The sequence below is a fragment of the Peromyscus maniculatus genome, chromosome 2 (assembly GCF_049852395.1).
Source record: "Peromyscus maniculatus bairdii isolate BWxNUB_F1_BW_parent chromosome 2, HU_Pman_BW_mat_3.1, whole genome shotgun sequence".
In the NCBI taxonomy this organism is placed as follows: Eukaryota; Metazoa; Chordata; class Mammalia; order Rodentia; family Cricetidae; genus Peromyscus; species Peromyscus maniculatus.
The window spans coordinates 16,953,846-16,967,959 of record NC_134853.1 but is presented as its reverse complement, the minus strand read 5'-3'; the positions used below and the strand labels follow the sequence as shown (position 1 = coordinate 16,967,959).

At 41.2% G+C, this 14,114-nt stretch overlaps 1 protein-coding gene across 5 annotated transcripts; it reads left to right on the top strand.

The window, feature by feature from the left end:
* Positions 1-575: 575 nt before the first annotated feature.
* Positions 576-10,016, top strand: Fabp12 (fatty acid binding protein 12). Of its 5 annotated transcripts, XM_042270786.2 has the most exons (6): positions 576-600; positions 1,106-1,215; positions 4,245-4,365; positions 5,949-6,121; positions 8,156-8,257; positions 9,882-10,016. In XM_042270786.2, exons 3-6 carry the CDS (start codon positions 4,293-4,295, stop codon positions 9,930-9,932), a joined length of 399 nt encoding a protein of 132 aa, XP_042126720.1. In that variant the 5' UTR covers positions 576-600; positions 1,106-1,215; positions 4,245-4,292; the 3' UTR covers positions 9,933-10,016. The 5 variants fall into 5 exon arrangements, with proteins under 5 accessions (XP_042126720.1, XP_076419916.1, XP_015852048.1 ...); XM_076563801.1 differs by lacking the exons at positions 576-600; positions 1,106-1,215 and adding an exon at positions 1,282-1,303; XM_015996562.3 differs by lacking the exons at positions 576-600; positions 1,106-1,215 and adding an exon at positions 2,199-2,354.
* The last annotated feature ends 4,098 nt before the right edge of the window (positions 10,017-14,114 follow it).

Sequence of the window (14,114 nt, the reverse complement as noted above, 5' to 3'; positions counted from 1 at the left end):
ACAGAGATTTGTCCTGACTGTGGGCAAGGCAGGAAAATTCTAGCTACATTCAATAGCTTCCTGTTACATTGCTAGGCATTCATATGAAAGAATGGGGAGATTCAGCACAGTTTTAAATTTTTCATAATGCTGGGAGCATTTTGTGTGTCTCTTTCCAGTCCCCCTGTGAAAGGAAAGACAGTGTGGGGATCTTCACGCAGTAGGCTCTGAAGGTCTAATTGAGCCTTGTCCAGCTCTAAAGTACTTCAAGCGGCTTAGCTGAAATAACTCAAATTCAGTGTGCCAGAAGATGGAAATCTTGTATGGTGAGGCTTTCATCTCCTTTGTGGTCAAGTTTTAAGATTTATTGCAGGTTATTATTATCTCTATATCTTTCTATGGAAAGGGAGTATGTGTGTGTGTGTGTGTGTGTGTGTGTGTGTGTGTGTGTGTAGAAATTCAGAGGAGTATGCCCCATAAGTCCAGAAGCTGCATCATTTATGGGGCAATTAGGGACACACCAATGGGAGAGACCACAGAGTCACTAAGTTTCGGTTGCTCTTCTATGGTTGCCATGGAGTTTGGCTCATTGATAACAGAGGGGATGAAGAGACTCTGAAGGTAAGTGGGCCAGCTGGCAGCACTTTACCACCAGGCCAAGAATATAACTCCCTTAACAAGGGGCACATTCCTGCACCTCCCCAACCTCACCCCTCTCCTGCCCTGGCTATAATAGTGGATCAAATGATGTTGTATCTGGGAACTGGGAGTGTGGCTTGTTGGTAGCATGTCTGCCTAGTGTATTTAAGGCTCCAAGCTTGATTCCCAGCAGAAGCCAAAAATAGAAGTGTATTTAGTAATGGTGATGGGGACAAGCGGCAGATGTCCATACTTCTCTGCAGCTGCTGAGGAACATAGGAAGCGGTGTGCAGCATGTACCTCATCTAACACACTGTGCTGGCGTGCCACACACGCATCCTGGAGGATGACTAAAGACTCCTGCAAACTCAGATTACACCTATGCCATGCCTGGCTCTGCTTGAGGGGTTTCTCCCTAGCACAAATTAGTGCATCCTTACTGCGTAGATGCCGATAGTGACTGGTCGTCCTTCTCTATCCCAACCAGAAAAGATTGGAAAAGAAAACGACAAACTGCATTTCCATGAAGCAGAGAGTATGCGTGCACCTTAGTCCCAGGGCTGGATAAACCTCTGGTCCCGGTCATCATACAGCCAGGTGAGACTGAACTATGTGGACAACTGCTACACAACACCCCACGGGGCAGAGGGATGAACAAGGAGAGGCTAACGTGCTGGAGGCATTGGTAAGGCATGTGCAGTTCAGAGTGCGGGGTTGACACTGGTGATGAGCTGGGTGTGGTGGCACATGCCCTTGACTCCCAGCACTGGGGCAGCAGAGGGATTTCTGTGCCTGTAGAACCAGTCTGGTTTACATAGATATTTTCAGGCCACCCAGGGCCGTATAGTGAGGCTTTGAATCAAACAAAAACAAAAGAATACCCTCAACAAAAGAAAACGACAACAAAACATAATCCTGAGGATTGAGAGATGGCTCAGTGCTTAAGACTACACACTTCTCTTTTAGAGGACCTAGGTTTGGTTCTTAGCACCCACATCAGATGGCTCACATCCACCTGTAATTCATGCTCCAAATGGACCCAACACCTCTGGACCCTGAGGGCACCTGCTCTCATGTACACATAGCCACATACAGATACACACATACAACTAAAAAATAAAATATATTTCAAAATTATTGAGAGTGCTTCTATTCTTGTGGAGTCGAAGGGTCCAGCTTAGTCAAGGCCACTTACAGTCATCTCTCCAAAATACAAATTGCTGTATTTTGCCTCTTCTACTAACATTTCCGTAGAAAACCTTGGTTTGTGGTGGTGATGTAATCAAGGAATGAGCCCCCAACTGTGTTGCAGATGAAACAGTCTTCTTGCTTTGAGTGGAGCAGCATGCATGAGGAGGAGCTGCAGAAAGTTGGGGCAACAGTAACAGCTTGAGCATTAAGATTGACAAACCCTCCGATGCTGGATCGTTAGTAGCAGGAAAGAGACAGGATGGCCCAGGGTGTGTATGGGAGCATTACAACACAGAATTCTGGTGTTGCTGGGCAATGGCACACCGTTATCAACAGAAACATAGGTGCCTTTTGATAGAGTTCCTGTGTTAGGTAGTTAAGTAGTGATGGAATTCTGAGCTAGAGGACTCCATAGGGAATGGAACTATCCATTATGAGCTGGACTCTACAGATGCACAGTTGTTACCCCATGCAGGCCTAGCAGCAGTCCACCACAGGACTAAACTGTGTCTGAGAGCAAGTTTAGGAAGTCCAAAAGTCACAAGGTAACCTCATGAGCAAGCAGCCCTGACTCCTACATCACATATCACAATACCAGAAGCCCCCATCCTCAGATGATACCAGAACAATATGGGAAGGGGTACAGCCAGTCAAAGTCGGGAGGTAAATCCTGAACATATGCTCTATGTGTTAGCCAGCTCAGTGTTGGGAGCAAGTGGCAATGGCCGATATTTTATTACTTTGAGGGGAGGGGGCTTAAGAAGTAGTGAGGGGAAATTGTTTCCATGGACAGAGTGGTGTATCGGTCACCTCGTTTATGTGGATGGAGCAGTGGCCTGGGACAGGAATACACATATAGCAACAGGTAGACTACAGAGGCTGGTTGGAAATCTGGGAGGATGGGCTGGAGAATGGCAGACAAGCATGGCTGGTGCAGAATGGAATGTAGATGATTGACTCGTATTAATGAACACCAGAAAGGATCCATCACTTGAATAACCAAGTAGACTAAGCAACCTTGCCATTGGAGGTTAGCTAGTGCTTGAACCTGACATGCTGCCTCATGAAGAGAGGAGTTGGGTGCTAGAGACAGAAGTTATGCCTGAATGTGTGTCATGACATTCTGTGTCATGGTTCAGCCACTGGCACCTCTGAATGCCTAAGTTATCAGCCACAGAGCAACATCATTCCAGCATCATGTCTTGTTCAGGAGGGACAATAACACGTGCAGTAGCATGTTCAACAGAGGAATTTCAGTGCCTTCTATTTGAGAACCACCAGGTCATTTTTTTGCCTACTACTCATGACTACTACATGGGGTGGACATAAACTTACAATATTTATACACACACACACACACACACACACACACACACACACACACACACACACACACATATATATATAAATCATGATGTCAAGTTGCCTAACTCAGGAAAGAACCAACCAAAATGTTTTTGTCTCCTTATCTCTATAGCTGGGATGTTTATTAGCATACACAAAGTCTCTTAGTCTTCTTAGGCATGTAACACTCATTGCTCCATTTATGTTTGTTGAATAATTGTTAGGAAAACAGTTGAACTGGTTAATGATCTTCGCAGTTATTGTGGGTTTTGGAAATTGAACATTTTAATGGGAATTACAAAAGTTTTACCACCTTTTCTGTCTTAATGAATGTGTAACACCCACATTTCTTAGTGGTCATATGCTAACATAGAGATTGCAAGCATTGCTTCAACCCACCAGGAAGTCCTCAGGGGCTGGTGGGTTGAAGGGCGAGTTTGTCCTTCAATTTGCCATTTACAGTCCTGTTCTCTAGTTGATGTGGTTACTGTCCTACCTCTGGTTGCAAAGAAGGGAACCACTCTAAGTTAAGGAGCTGGCTAAGAATGTTGGGTTCTGTCCAAGCAAGGCAAGCCTCAGCCGATGAGTACCGGACCAGGCCCCTGGAAAACTTACTCTCTTTCCTATTATTTTAGTTACAGTCTTTTGCTCAGTAGCATGCAATGGTGGTTCTAAGCCTGACTAAACTTTCCATTTCAAATGCCAGGCACTATATATGCATACTCTCTGGCTTTTAGTCCAAATGGTCAAGAAGAATATAAGAGAAAAATAGAATCACTAGCCAGCCAGCATAGTGGTTTTTCACAAATCATCTGTGTGCAGATGTAGATCTTGGCGCAGGAGTCTTGTGGCATAAGAGGACTCAGATCATCTGTTTGGTGGCCAGTGCTGGAGAAGGGCGGTAGTAGCCTCTTGTAAGTGCTGGCTTAGCCATGGCTAATCCTGCTGAAGGCTACTGCCTGGTCTGTTCCCATCCTGGCTTCTTGATGCTGTAGAGAACTTTTGAATCATAAAGGTGGGAGTTCCTCACTTTTCCGTCTAGTTTTCTGTATTCAGAATTGTATTAAAAACAGGTTCCAAACCCATTTCAGGGAACACCAATGCACACATCCATATGAAGCAGTTTTCCCTGAGACGTGATGGTGGACCAGCTTCAAGGAACATGGAAATCTGTTTCTTGTGAAAATTTTGAAAACTATTTGAAGGAACTGGGTGAGCCATGTTTATGTGCACATCATATCCAGTATGAAAGATACTTTGATGGTGAATGACTTGCTGTGTGTAAAATAAGAGCAATCTTTCACATAGAAAACAATGTTGATTCACCACCAAGATGTAGTTCTGTGCAAACTAGATTGAGATTAGTGGATCTCCACGGATCCATAGAAACACAGTGCATATACATCATATACTGAACAGAAAACTATTTTAGTAAATAATTTATGATAAAAAACATGCTTTTAAAGAGTAGCTGATTTTAATAAGTATTTGCCTTGATCTTTAGTGAATTTCGTCTTCTTGCTTCTGGTGGCTTCTGACATTCCTTGGAATGTGAGTCCAGGACTACTTCTGTTGCCATTTTCTCCCTGACTTTTTTTTCTTCTGTAGTCTAATACATCTTTCCTCTAATACATTATTATCAACTAATTATTATTGTGTGTGTACACGATGCATGCATGTGAGTACCTGGGCCATGGTGTGGTACAGAGGTCAGAGGACATCTCTGTGGAACCTTGGAATCTTGGCGCTTTCCTTCTACCTTGTGTGGATGCTGATGTTGAATTTAGGTCACGAGTCTCTCTCTTCTTTCCCCCTGAGCTGTCTCATCCCCTGCCCGCTTTCTCTTAGGAGCACACTGTGATCTCACTGAGGGTTCTCTCACCACAATCTCCTTACAGTCCTCGTACTGTACATCTCCTCCATCCCCTCAGCATACAAGGATATATCCACAGGTTTTGGGAAGTAGGATAGGAATCATTTGGAAGTAATTATCCAATATGATCTATGCTGTGATTATATGTTGACAGAAAACATGAGAACCGCATTATAATATTTCCCCAAGTCACCTGCTAAAAAAAACTACCCTAGATATTGCTGCCCATGGAATTCTATTTCTATTTAAAGCATCCCTACATGTACTGCCCAACACTATATGCACAAGGTTAACTCTGAAGCAGCATCTGAAGCAAAAAAATATAAACTAATCGGTCTTCAATGGGGGGACAAAAAAATAACCTTTGGTATATGCATCTCATACATGATGATGCATATTGTGTGTGTGTGTGTGTGTGTGTGTGTGTGTGTACTTACATTAAAATCTCTAAGACATAAATATAAAAGAAAAGAAAGATGAATAACAATATATTTAATGCACTAATAATATATTTAAGACCCTCTATAGAATTGGCTACACAACGTCACAATGCAGATAATGCCATTGATTGTACATTTAATGGTAAATTTGTTACATGTATTGTGCTACAATAAAATATGTAATACTGAGTTGTGTAAAACTTTGGGCCTGGTAAATTTTGGTGTGTAATGTTTTTATTTGCAAAGTTTTTAATAATAAAATGTATAACCTTAAAAAGTGTAGTAGAGAACAAACAACCCATGCACATGTACACATACACCACATACAAATGAGTAAATGAGATTAAAATAGGTATTTAAACGCATACAACGTGAAGTCTGCTTAGTGCAGAAACCTCCTCCTTAGGAAAGAATTGTACAAATAGAAGGAGTCCTTGAAGTCAACAACACATATAACTATGTGTTCATTATCTTCCTTCTAGGAGTAGGAAGAGTCAACAGGAAGCTGGGCTGTCTGGCAAAACCTACCGTGACCATCAGTGTAGATGGAGATGTGATCACCATCAAAACCAAAAGCATCTTCAAAAACAATGAGATTTCCTTCAAGCTGGGGGAGGAGTTCGAGGAAATCACACCAAGTGGCCGCAAAAACAAGGTGAGGCCTGCATCAGACCTTCAGAGAACTGATATTTAATTAGAAATATTGTATTAGGCAGCAACAGCCAACATACATTTCAAGGGTTTCCTAAACAAATTTTTGCCTAAACACTGAACCTGAAGATGTTGAAAGAAAATATACATTATGATCTCTCCAGATTTTTATATTTTATCCCTTGGAGGTGGGAGATACATTTTATTACTTGTTCTAGTTTTATTTCTGCCAATGAGACAAACATTCTGACAACGAACAACTTGAGAAGAAAGGATTTATTTGGCTCACAATTTCAAGTCATGCTCCATCATTTCAGGGAAGTCAAGCCAAGGCAGGAACTCAAGCAGCTAGTCACATCCCAGCCAGTCAAGAGCAGAGAGGAAACAAACACATCCTTGCTTTCTAACGTGTTCTCAGCTAGTTCTTTCTTATACTGTTCACCCGTTCCCTTCCCCAGGCAAGGAATGGTGCCATGCATGGCTGAGAGATTAAAAGCCTTACACACACACACACACACACACACACACACACACACACACACACACACCCCTCCTCATCTCTACCCCAACACTTCATATGGACTTTGAGTTAGAAATAATTCTCCATTGTGTTTTAGCCATTGAGAACCTCATGGGACCGGATTATAACCTCATCTCTGCCAGCTAATCTTCTGGATCTTCTGACATCAATTAGCCATCAGGACAGTCCCCCACAGACATACCCACAGTCCAAACTGATCGAGACGATTCCTCATTAAGACTCATCCCAGGTTGCTCTAGATCCTCTGAAGTTGCCCATTACAATTCCCCCTGGGTGGAGGGGATGAAATATTTGATGAGCACCTGCACATTTGGAGAGTGGTCTACCTAAATCAGTATTTAATCTCTCAGAAATAAAAGTTCTCCCTTTCATTTTGTAGGCTCCACACATGGAACTTTACAATGGACACAACTTGTCTTAGCTGATAGAGATGAGATTATAATCCTGTCCCATGAATTTCTAACTCAAAATCCATATGAAGTATTGGAGTACAGATAAGGAGATGTGTGTGTGTGTGTGTGTGTGTGTGTGTGTGTGTGTGTGTGTGTGTGTCTGTGTAAGGCTTTTAATCTTTCAGGGACCCAGGCCAGAGGAGGTTCACATACCTCATTCCTTGTCACTGTACCATTGTAGGTACCATGGTCTCCTCAGTCAAGAAGGAAGAGAAAGGGACACTACATTGTTCATTTGCACATTTGCGTAGCCCAGAAGTGACATAACTTTTACGTGCATCTCATGCCTCCAATTGAAACATAGCATCTATTTATAATATACATTTTTCCTGTGTTTTATTTTTGTGTGTTTTCAGTTTTCCCCATACTAGATTGTGCCATCTAAACAATGGCATTTGTCACCTGTTTCACAGAGCCCAGTGTTTGGTGGATAGTAGCTGATCAACAAATCCTTCCTGTTTGAGTGAAAGACTTCAGTAGAGGACTCTTACTCTCTACTAAGGTCAACATTCTGATTAAAGGAATAATTGTACCCTTTTGACACAGAGTAACTAAATAAACAGGAGACTTAGAATTCTGGTGTATGTAAATTGAAAGAATTTTGACCTGAGACAATTAATAAAGGCATCTGAGATATCTGTGATAAAATCTTTAAAAGAAACTACAGAGAAAAGTGCAATTAAAACAAATACCATGGGAAATACTATGGGTATGAACAGGAAAGGGGATTTTGCTCCTTTAAGTTTTATTGGGACTTTCTTAATGAGTTTCATGTTGTTGAAACTGATGCTTATTTCTGATTGATAAAAATAAGGCCTTCTCTAGACTGTAAAAGATAAAGTTCTTCCTTAAGTCATTACTTTTATTCTTATAAATCTCCCCCTCCCCCAGAAGAATCATCCAGCAAAGTGCTGCTGGGAAGGTTTTGAAACAAAAAGTTTAATATCATCTCAAATCCACAGTGTCCCAACACATGTGAATTTAGCCCCTTCTAAGAGACATCAATGCTCAAATGTGTCAACCTGAATTCGGTTCTATTTTACAGAATATAGTAATCTTAGATAACGACTCCTTGGTTCAAGTTCAGGACTGGGATGGCAAAGAAGCCATGATCCGCAGAAGGCTGGTCGACGGGAAAATGGTGGTGGTGAGCAGTTTCTCACTTTTTTTCCTTGGCTCCTACAACATCTACCAGAAAAGCACCTAAGTAGCCTATCCTAAAGCAAGAAAATGAGTCTTGCTTCTCTTACAAGAGTTGAGCAGAGACATTTGCAGACAACCATGTCTTCACAAGAATTTGAAATGCATATAAATTGAGGAGTTGAAGCTCTAAAAAGATTTGAAAGATAATGTGTCCCTGGCTTTCCCACTTACGCATGAGCGAAAGCAAGCGCAGACTTGTACAATAAAGGCTCCAGCAGCAGGGAAGGTTGCTGTGGCGCTCTGCCCCAGGGCAGGATTGATTTGTCACTGCTTAGAAGAAGAGAGGGTTTAAGTTAGGTGTGAAGAACAGGTGCTGTAGTGCTTCCCAGTGTAAGGAGGAGGAGACCTGACTCAGGGCAAGTGTGTGTCTCTACAGCATGCCCATGTTGTTCTTGACTTAATCCTCATTCTAATCCTGTGAGCTAAGACACACCAGTCCATCAAACAGAACAGAAAACACATCATGCATACATTGACCTACCTACTCACAGAAAGCTAGTGTGGAGGTGCTGGGATTAGAACTCACCTGGCTGAATGCCAATTAGCCTCTTTTTGAACCCTTCTGCTTCTCTCAGCAAGGCTTGCAAGATACCTTTCCCACTCCTAGAGATGGGAGGGAATCCAGGCAATGATTCTTATCCCAAACTCTACCAGCACCAATGGGGAAAAAAAAAAAGAAAAAAGAAGAAAGCTATCTGGCAATCTCTGGCATAATGTAACATAGTTCAAAGGAAAGACACAAGATCTGCATTGAGGAAAAGAAAAAGGTCTGTCCTCACTCTTAATACAGGACATTTTTCTTGCTGTAAGGAAGGCTGAATTTTATTTTTTACATCAAAAGGAGAGGATTAAGAATGAGTTTATTGCTGGATGGTGGTGGCCCATGCCTTTAATCTCAGCTCTTGGAAGGCAGAGGTGGGTGGAACTCTGTGAGTTCAAGACCAGCCTGATCTATATAGAGTGAGTTTCAGAGCAATGAGGGCTATACAGAGAAACCCTGTCTCGAAGAAAGAAAGAATAACATTAGCCAATAGGCAAACAATGGTTCAATAGCAGCAATTAATTTCACTAGAAAAAAACACTTAGACTCAGAATCTAAGGTTTTATATCTATCAATCAGAACTTTGGACAAGTTATTTAATCTTCCCATGACTTACAATTCCTTAAGTGGTATCTCAGAAGGCTTTCTGAGAGAGCTGAATTTGTCTGTTTTCTGAAAACCGTGCAATGCTACATCCATGTAAGTTAGTATTCTTATTTAAAAACTGGACAGTGCACAAGATAGCAAAAATGCTTTGATGTAGTGCCTCAAAATACATAAATAAAAGCTTCAGGTTCCAAACTATAGTTCCTTCTCTTTTCACATTTTTAAATATATATTTGCATAGCCTGTATATACAGACCCACTGTGGATAATATGTATACCAGTAGTACCTATCTGTATAATCTAATATAGATCTCTTTTCAAACTTCCCAGAATTCTCATATGTGGATAAGTGCTTAGTTAATATTTCCTAGATATCAATTTTATTAGCTTTACTGAAATATTTCCGTCTTCTGTCTTCCAGGAAAGTGCACTGAATAATGTCATCTGTACTCGTACATACGAGAGAATATAACATTCAATCTCAAGGTCTTGGTGTTCTCAAATTGTGACCCAAATTACTAATGTTATTTAAATAAAATTCCCAAGTAAAATCGTATGACTTCTTGAATAAATATCAACATGTGGCTCCCCTTTTAAATTTGGCTGTATGGTAGAGTTTAGCAACAGAATCTGTGAGAGGGGGTAGCCTCATCTGCACAATGCACATCCAGGATTCAGAGAGGACTGCATGCAGATATTTTCCTCTGTCAATAAGCATAGCATATCTATGCTAATTAAATGTGATCTTGACTGTATTGATAAATGACATTATCTTTGAATAAACAGCATAGGACATAGTGTTATGCTAGAGTTGAACCTGAAAGACACATTTAGAATTAAGGAACAGTCCATCTGAATGCCCAGCTGTGTTACAAAGAACATTACAAGCATGGCCACCATGATGGAGGGCAGTCTGCTCTACCTGTATTGGAACTCACGTCAGGCCTGGGGGTGATTGTAGAGACAACATGGATCAGTCACCTAACTTTGTAGATGAGTTAAAAAGGCCCTCATCAGTTCACTGTCTACTTTAATTTTGGGGAATTCATGAGCAAAATGTTACAAAGCAAGTGATTGATCCCGGACAGAATGCTCTGACATCACTTTTGTGACCTCATTTTGTAACTAATTTTGAAATGAATTTCGTAATTAGCAAAAAGAGTTGCATGGACATCAGTGTGACAAAGACTTCAGTCTGGGCAGAGAAGCAAAGATTCAGTTCCACCTTCTCTTTTCAGTATTTAGAGAAGTCATCTTCCCACACCACAGCCTTGATGTAGTGTGTACCACCTGGCTCATGTCAATCATCATTATTTAGAGTATTTGAGGGATATGAAATTATCTAAAGGAGTATAAACATCACTTCATAGTCTGGATAGTTTGGTTATTCTCTTTGGGTTATATTCTGCAAGTTAGATGTTCCCAACACATTACTAGAAAAGACAGAGAAACCCACTCACTAAAAACAAGTAGATCTAGGCATGGTCATGCATACCTGTAATATAATCACTCTGATGGCAGGGGGATCTTGACTATAAGCCTAGGCTACACAGCAAGACTTCATCTCATTACACCAAGCATAAATAAATGATTACACAGGTTATTTAAATAAGGTTAATGTTCAATATTTTCTTTCTAGTAAATGTTTGAGAAAGTAATGTCCTACTTGAATAATTGAGCTGATAATAACCTGAGATGAACAATAAATGTCAATATTGGTATTGAACTGTGCTCACCAATTTTGTATTTTTATATAAAGGATCAGAAAAGAAAATAAACTTCAAAAGGGACAAGACTGATTTTGGTTCACGGTTTCAGAGACTACTCTATGAATGGTTCTTTTGCGTTTTAGGCCTGTGGCAAGGTGTGACATCAAGGCAGGCTGGGAGTGTGCACTAGAGGAAACCTGTTCTCCTCATGGGCCAAGGAGCAAAGGGAGAGAAGGGGGAGTTAAGGGGTTCGAGTCCCCTTGGCCAAGCAAGCCCCCAGTGACCTAACTCCTTCCCCCTGAGTCTTAGGCCACACTTCCGAATAGCTCCGTACCCTGGGGACTAAGCCACCGACACATGGGAATTTGAGCCTAATTCACAATCCACACCACATCACTGATTGTTTTTCTGAGCCGTGCTTCAGCAATAGTCACTGTGATAAACATTTCCTCTGAGTAAGTTCATCTTCTTTGTGAGATATTTATAAAGGCGTGGACTAAGATTAAGAGAGCTTACATATTTGTCTAAAGACCCTCAGCTCGTCAACACCAGGGCAGAGTTACAAACTAAGCTTGTGACTTAAAACTTCGTGTTCTTTAGCTGTGATCCCAGATGCTTCCCCAGAAAGGTAATATTTAGTAGAGTTTCTGTTGGTGTCTGTGTGTAATAACAATAATATACAATTCAAACTATTAACTTGAGGGCTTGTAAGGCATCTCAGCAGGTAAAGGCACTTGCTACCAAGACTAATGACCCAAGTTCCATCCTTAGGACCTGCGTGGTAGAAGGGTAGAATGGACCCCTGAAAGTTTTCCTCTCACTTCCATACACATGCCTGGAATATGCATGCATGTGGATGCTCACACAGGCAAACATACAGAATAAATAACTGTAATAAAAACATTTAAAAACCTAGAAGTGTTAACTTGAACTTGTAAAGCCTGAGAAATCTACCCTACCTAAACTCTCATGTCCTTAAGGGGTCAGGGAGATAACCTGCCTCAGCTGCAGACACAAGGATAGAGAGAGCCCAGCCGCAACTCATCGATCCCCTGTGTGAGACCGAGTTTCCAGGAACTGTAACTCAACGGTTAGATCTAAGGACTAGAGGCATAATGTCAGAGTCAGTGGAGCAGGAGAGCAGCCAGGTTTTAGGCTAGCATTACAGATGAGTGCTTTCTCTCGGGAACACTGATGGGTGTTAGATGTTTGGGAAGTGTTTAGATTGACACAGTGTGGGGATGACATGAAAATATACTTTTAGCACTGGGCAGGACGCTGAGGATCCAGGAGTAGAATTCTTCACTCAACAGAGTAGAGAACTGAGGTGCCCCAAGCAGGAAAGCAACAGGATCCTTTTTCTATTGTGTGATATTCTCTTAGCAAATGCTACCAGCATGTCATATCCTTATGGACAAAATAAAAACAAAAACAAAAACAAAAACAAAACAAAAAAACAGAGCTGTAGCTCTAAACCACTTTAAGCAGAATGTGTTTGTTTGTTTGCCTTTGGTTTTTATTTTGTTTTCCTTTGAATGGGTCTTGCTATATAGCCTGGGCTGACCTCAAACTCTCAGCAGCCCTCCTTTCCAAGTTTCTTGTATGTTAGCGCTGCAGATGTGCACCACAACAGCTGGCTAGATCTGGAGGAGTTTGGAGATAGACTCTCAGTATGGTGTTCAGACTGGCCCTGAATTTCCGGATCAAGCCATGCTCCTGTCTCAGCCTCCTTAGAAGCTGAGAATCAGGGACTACAGGCATACACTGCCTTGACCAGACTGTTGATGAGACAGTTATGTAAATAACTTGAATACAGTCCGAAGCCAGTGCAAACAGGCCTCTTGCTGACTGTGACTCTTTAAGCTTTATGGTAAAAGAGTCAGATCTTCCTCACTCAGGAGAAAGGGCTTCTTTGTATAAAATGTACAGCTTAATGTTAATTCCTAGCACTTGCAATGGACCTCTCCTCTAGTCTATAGGATGCAGATACCCAAAAAACAAAAACAAAACTAAACCCCAAGAGGCACCTCGTGTTGCATGCCTCATGCTTCTCTCATTGCCAGGGAAGGTTCCAAAGAACACCTTCAAAATGATCTATTTACTTCCTGTCTAATAGTCCTCATTTTCTTTTGGTTACACCCAGCCTTTTCATACTAAAATGTTATCTACGTCAATCATTGCCAGGAATTAAGAACTTTGCATCCTGTTGCTCTAAGGATGATGCAGATGGGCATGGAAAAGGATACAATTATTGCATAAAGTTGTGATGAAGCAATGAGATAAATTTCACATCAATTATTTCAAATAAAGGGTTTTTTAAAAAGCTTTATCAAGATACAGTTCACACACAATAAACTTCACTTGCTAAAGTTCACGGTTTCTATAAAGTTGTCAATCATAATCTAATTATAAACACTTTCATCATCTCACCCCCCCCCCAAAAAAAACCCTGTATTACTAGGGTATATTATTTTTCTTGATTTTGAGTAATGGATTTTGTGGTCTTTGAACATCAAGCACCCACTTATCAAGGGTGGAATACATGTGAGAGATGCTGTATTATCTTGACAAACTTTGCTTTGTCTACTCCTGTAAGGAGAGACTAAAATATGTTTCAAAGTAACAAGGTTCTGATAAATCCTGGATTGTAAACACTTGGTTAATCCAGAACGGAATTGCTTGAGTCTAGACTGTAGCACCTCTCTTCCTCTGCAGATCGCTTTGCACGACCTGTTTACTTCCTAGATAGGTAAAAGTCATGCTCCTCACTCACAACCCACAATAGCTGTCAAATACATCTTAATGAACAAGATTTAGCATGGAAATATAGCTCAGTGGAAGAGCACTTGATTAGCATGTGCAAGGCCTTGGATTTGACCTCTAGCACCACAAGTAAACAAAACATCCTAAGGATGTCATAAACTGGAAGCTTTGCATTCCGGAGG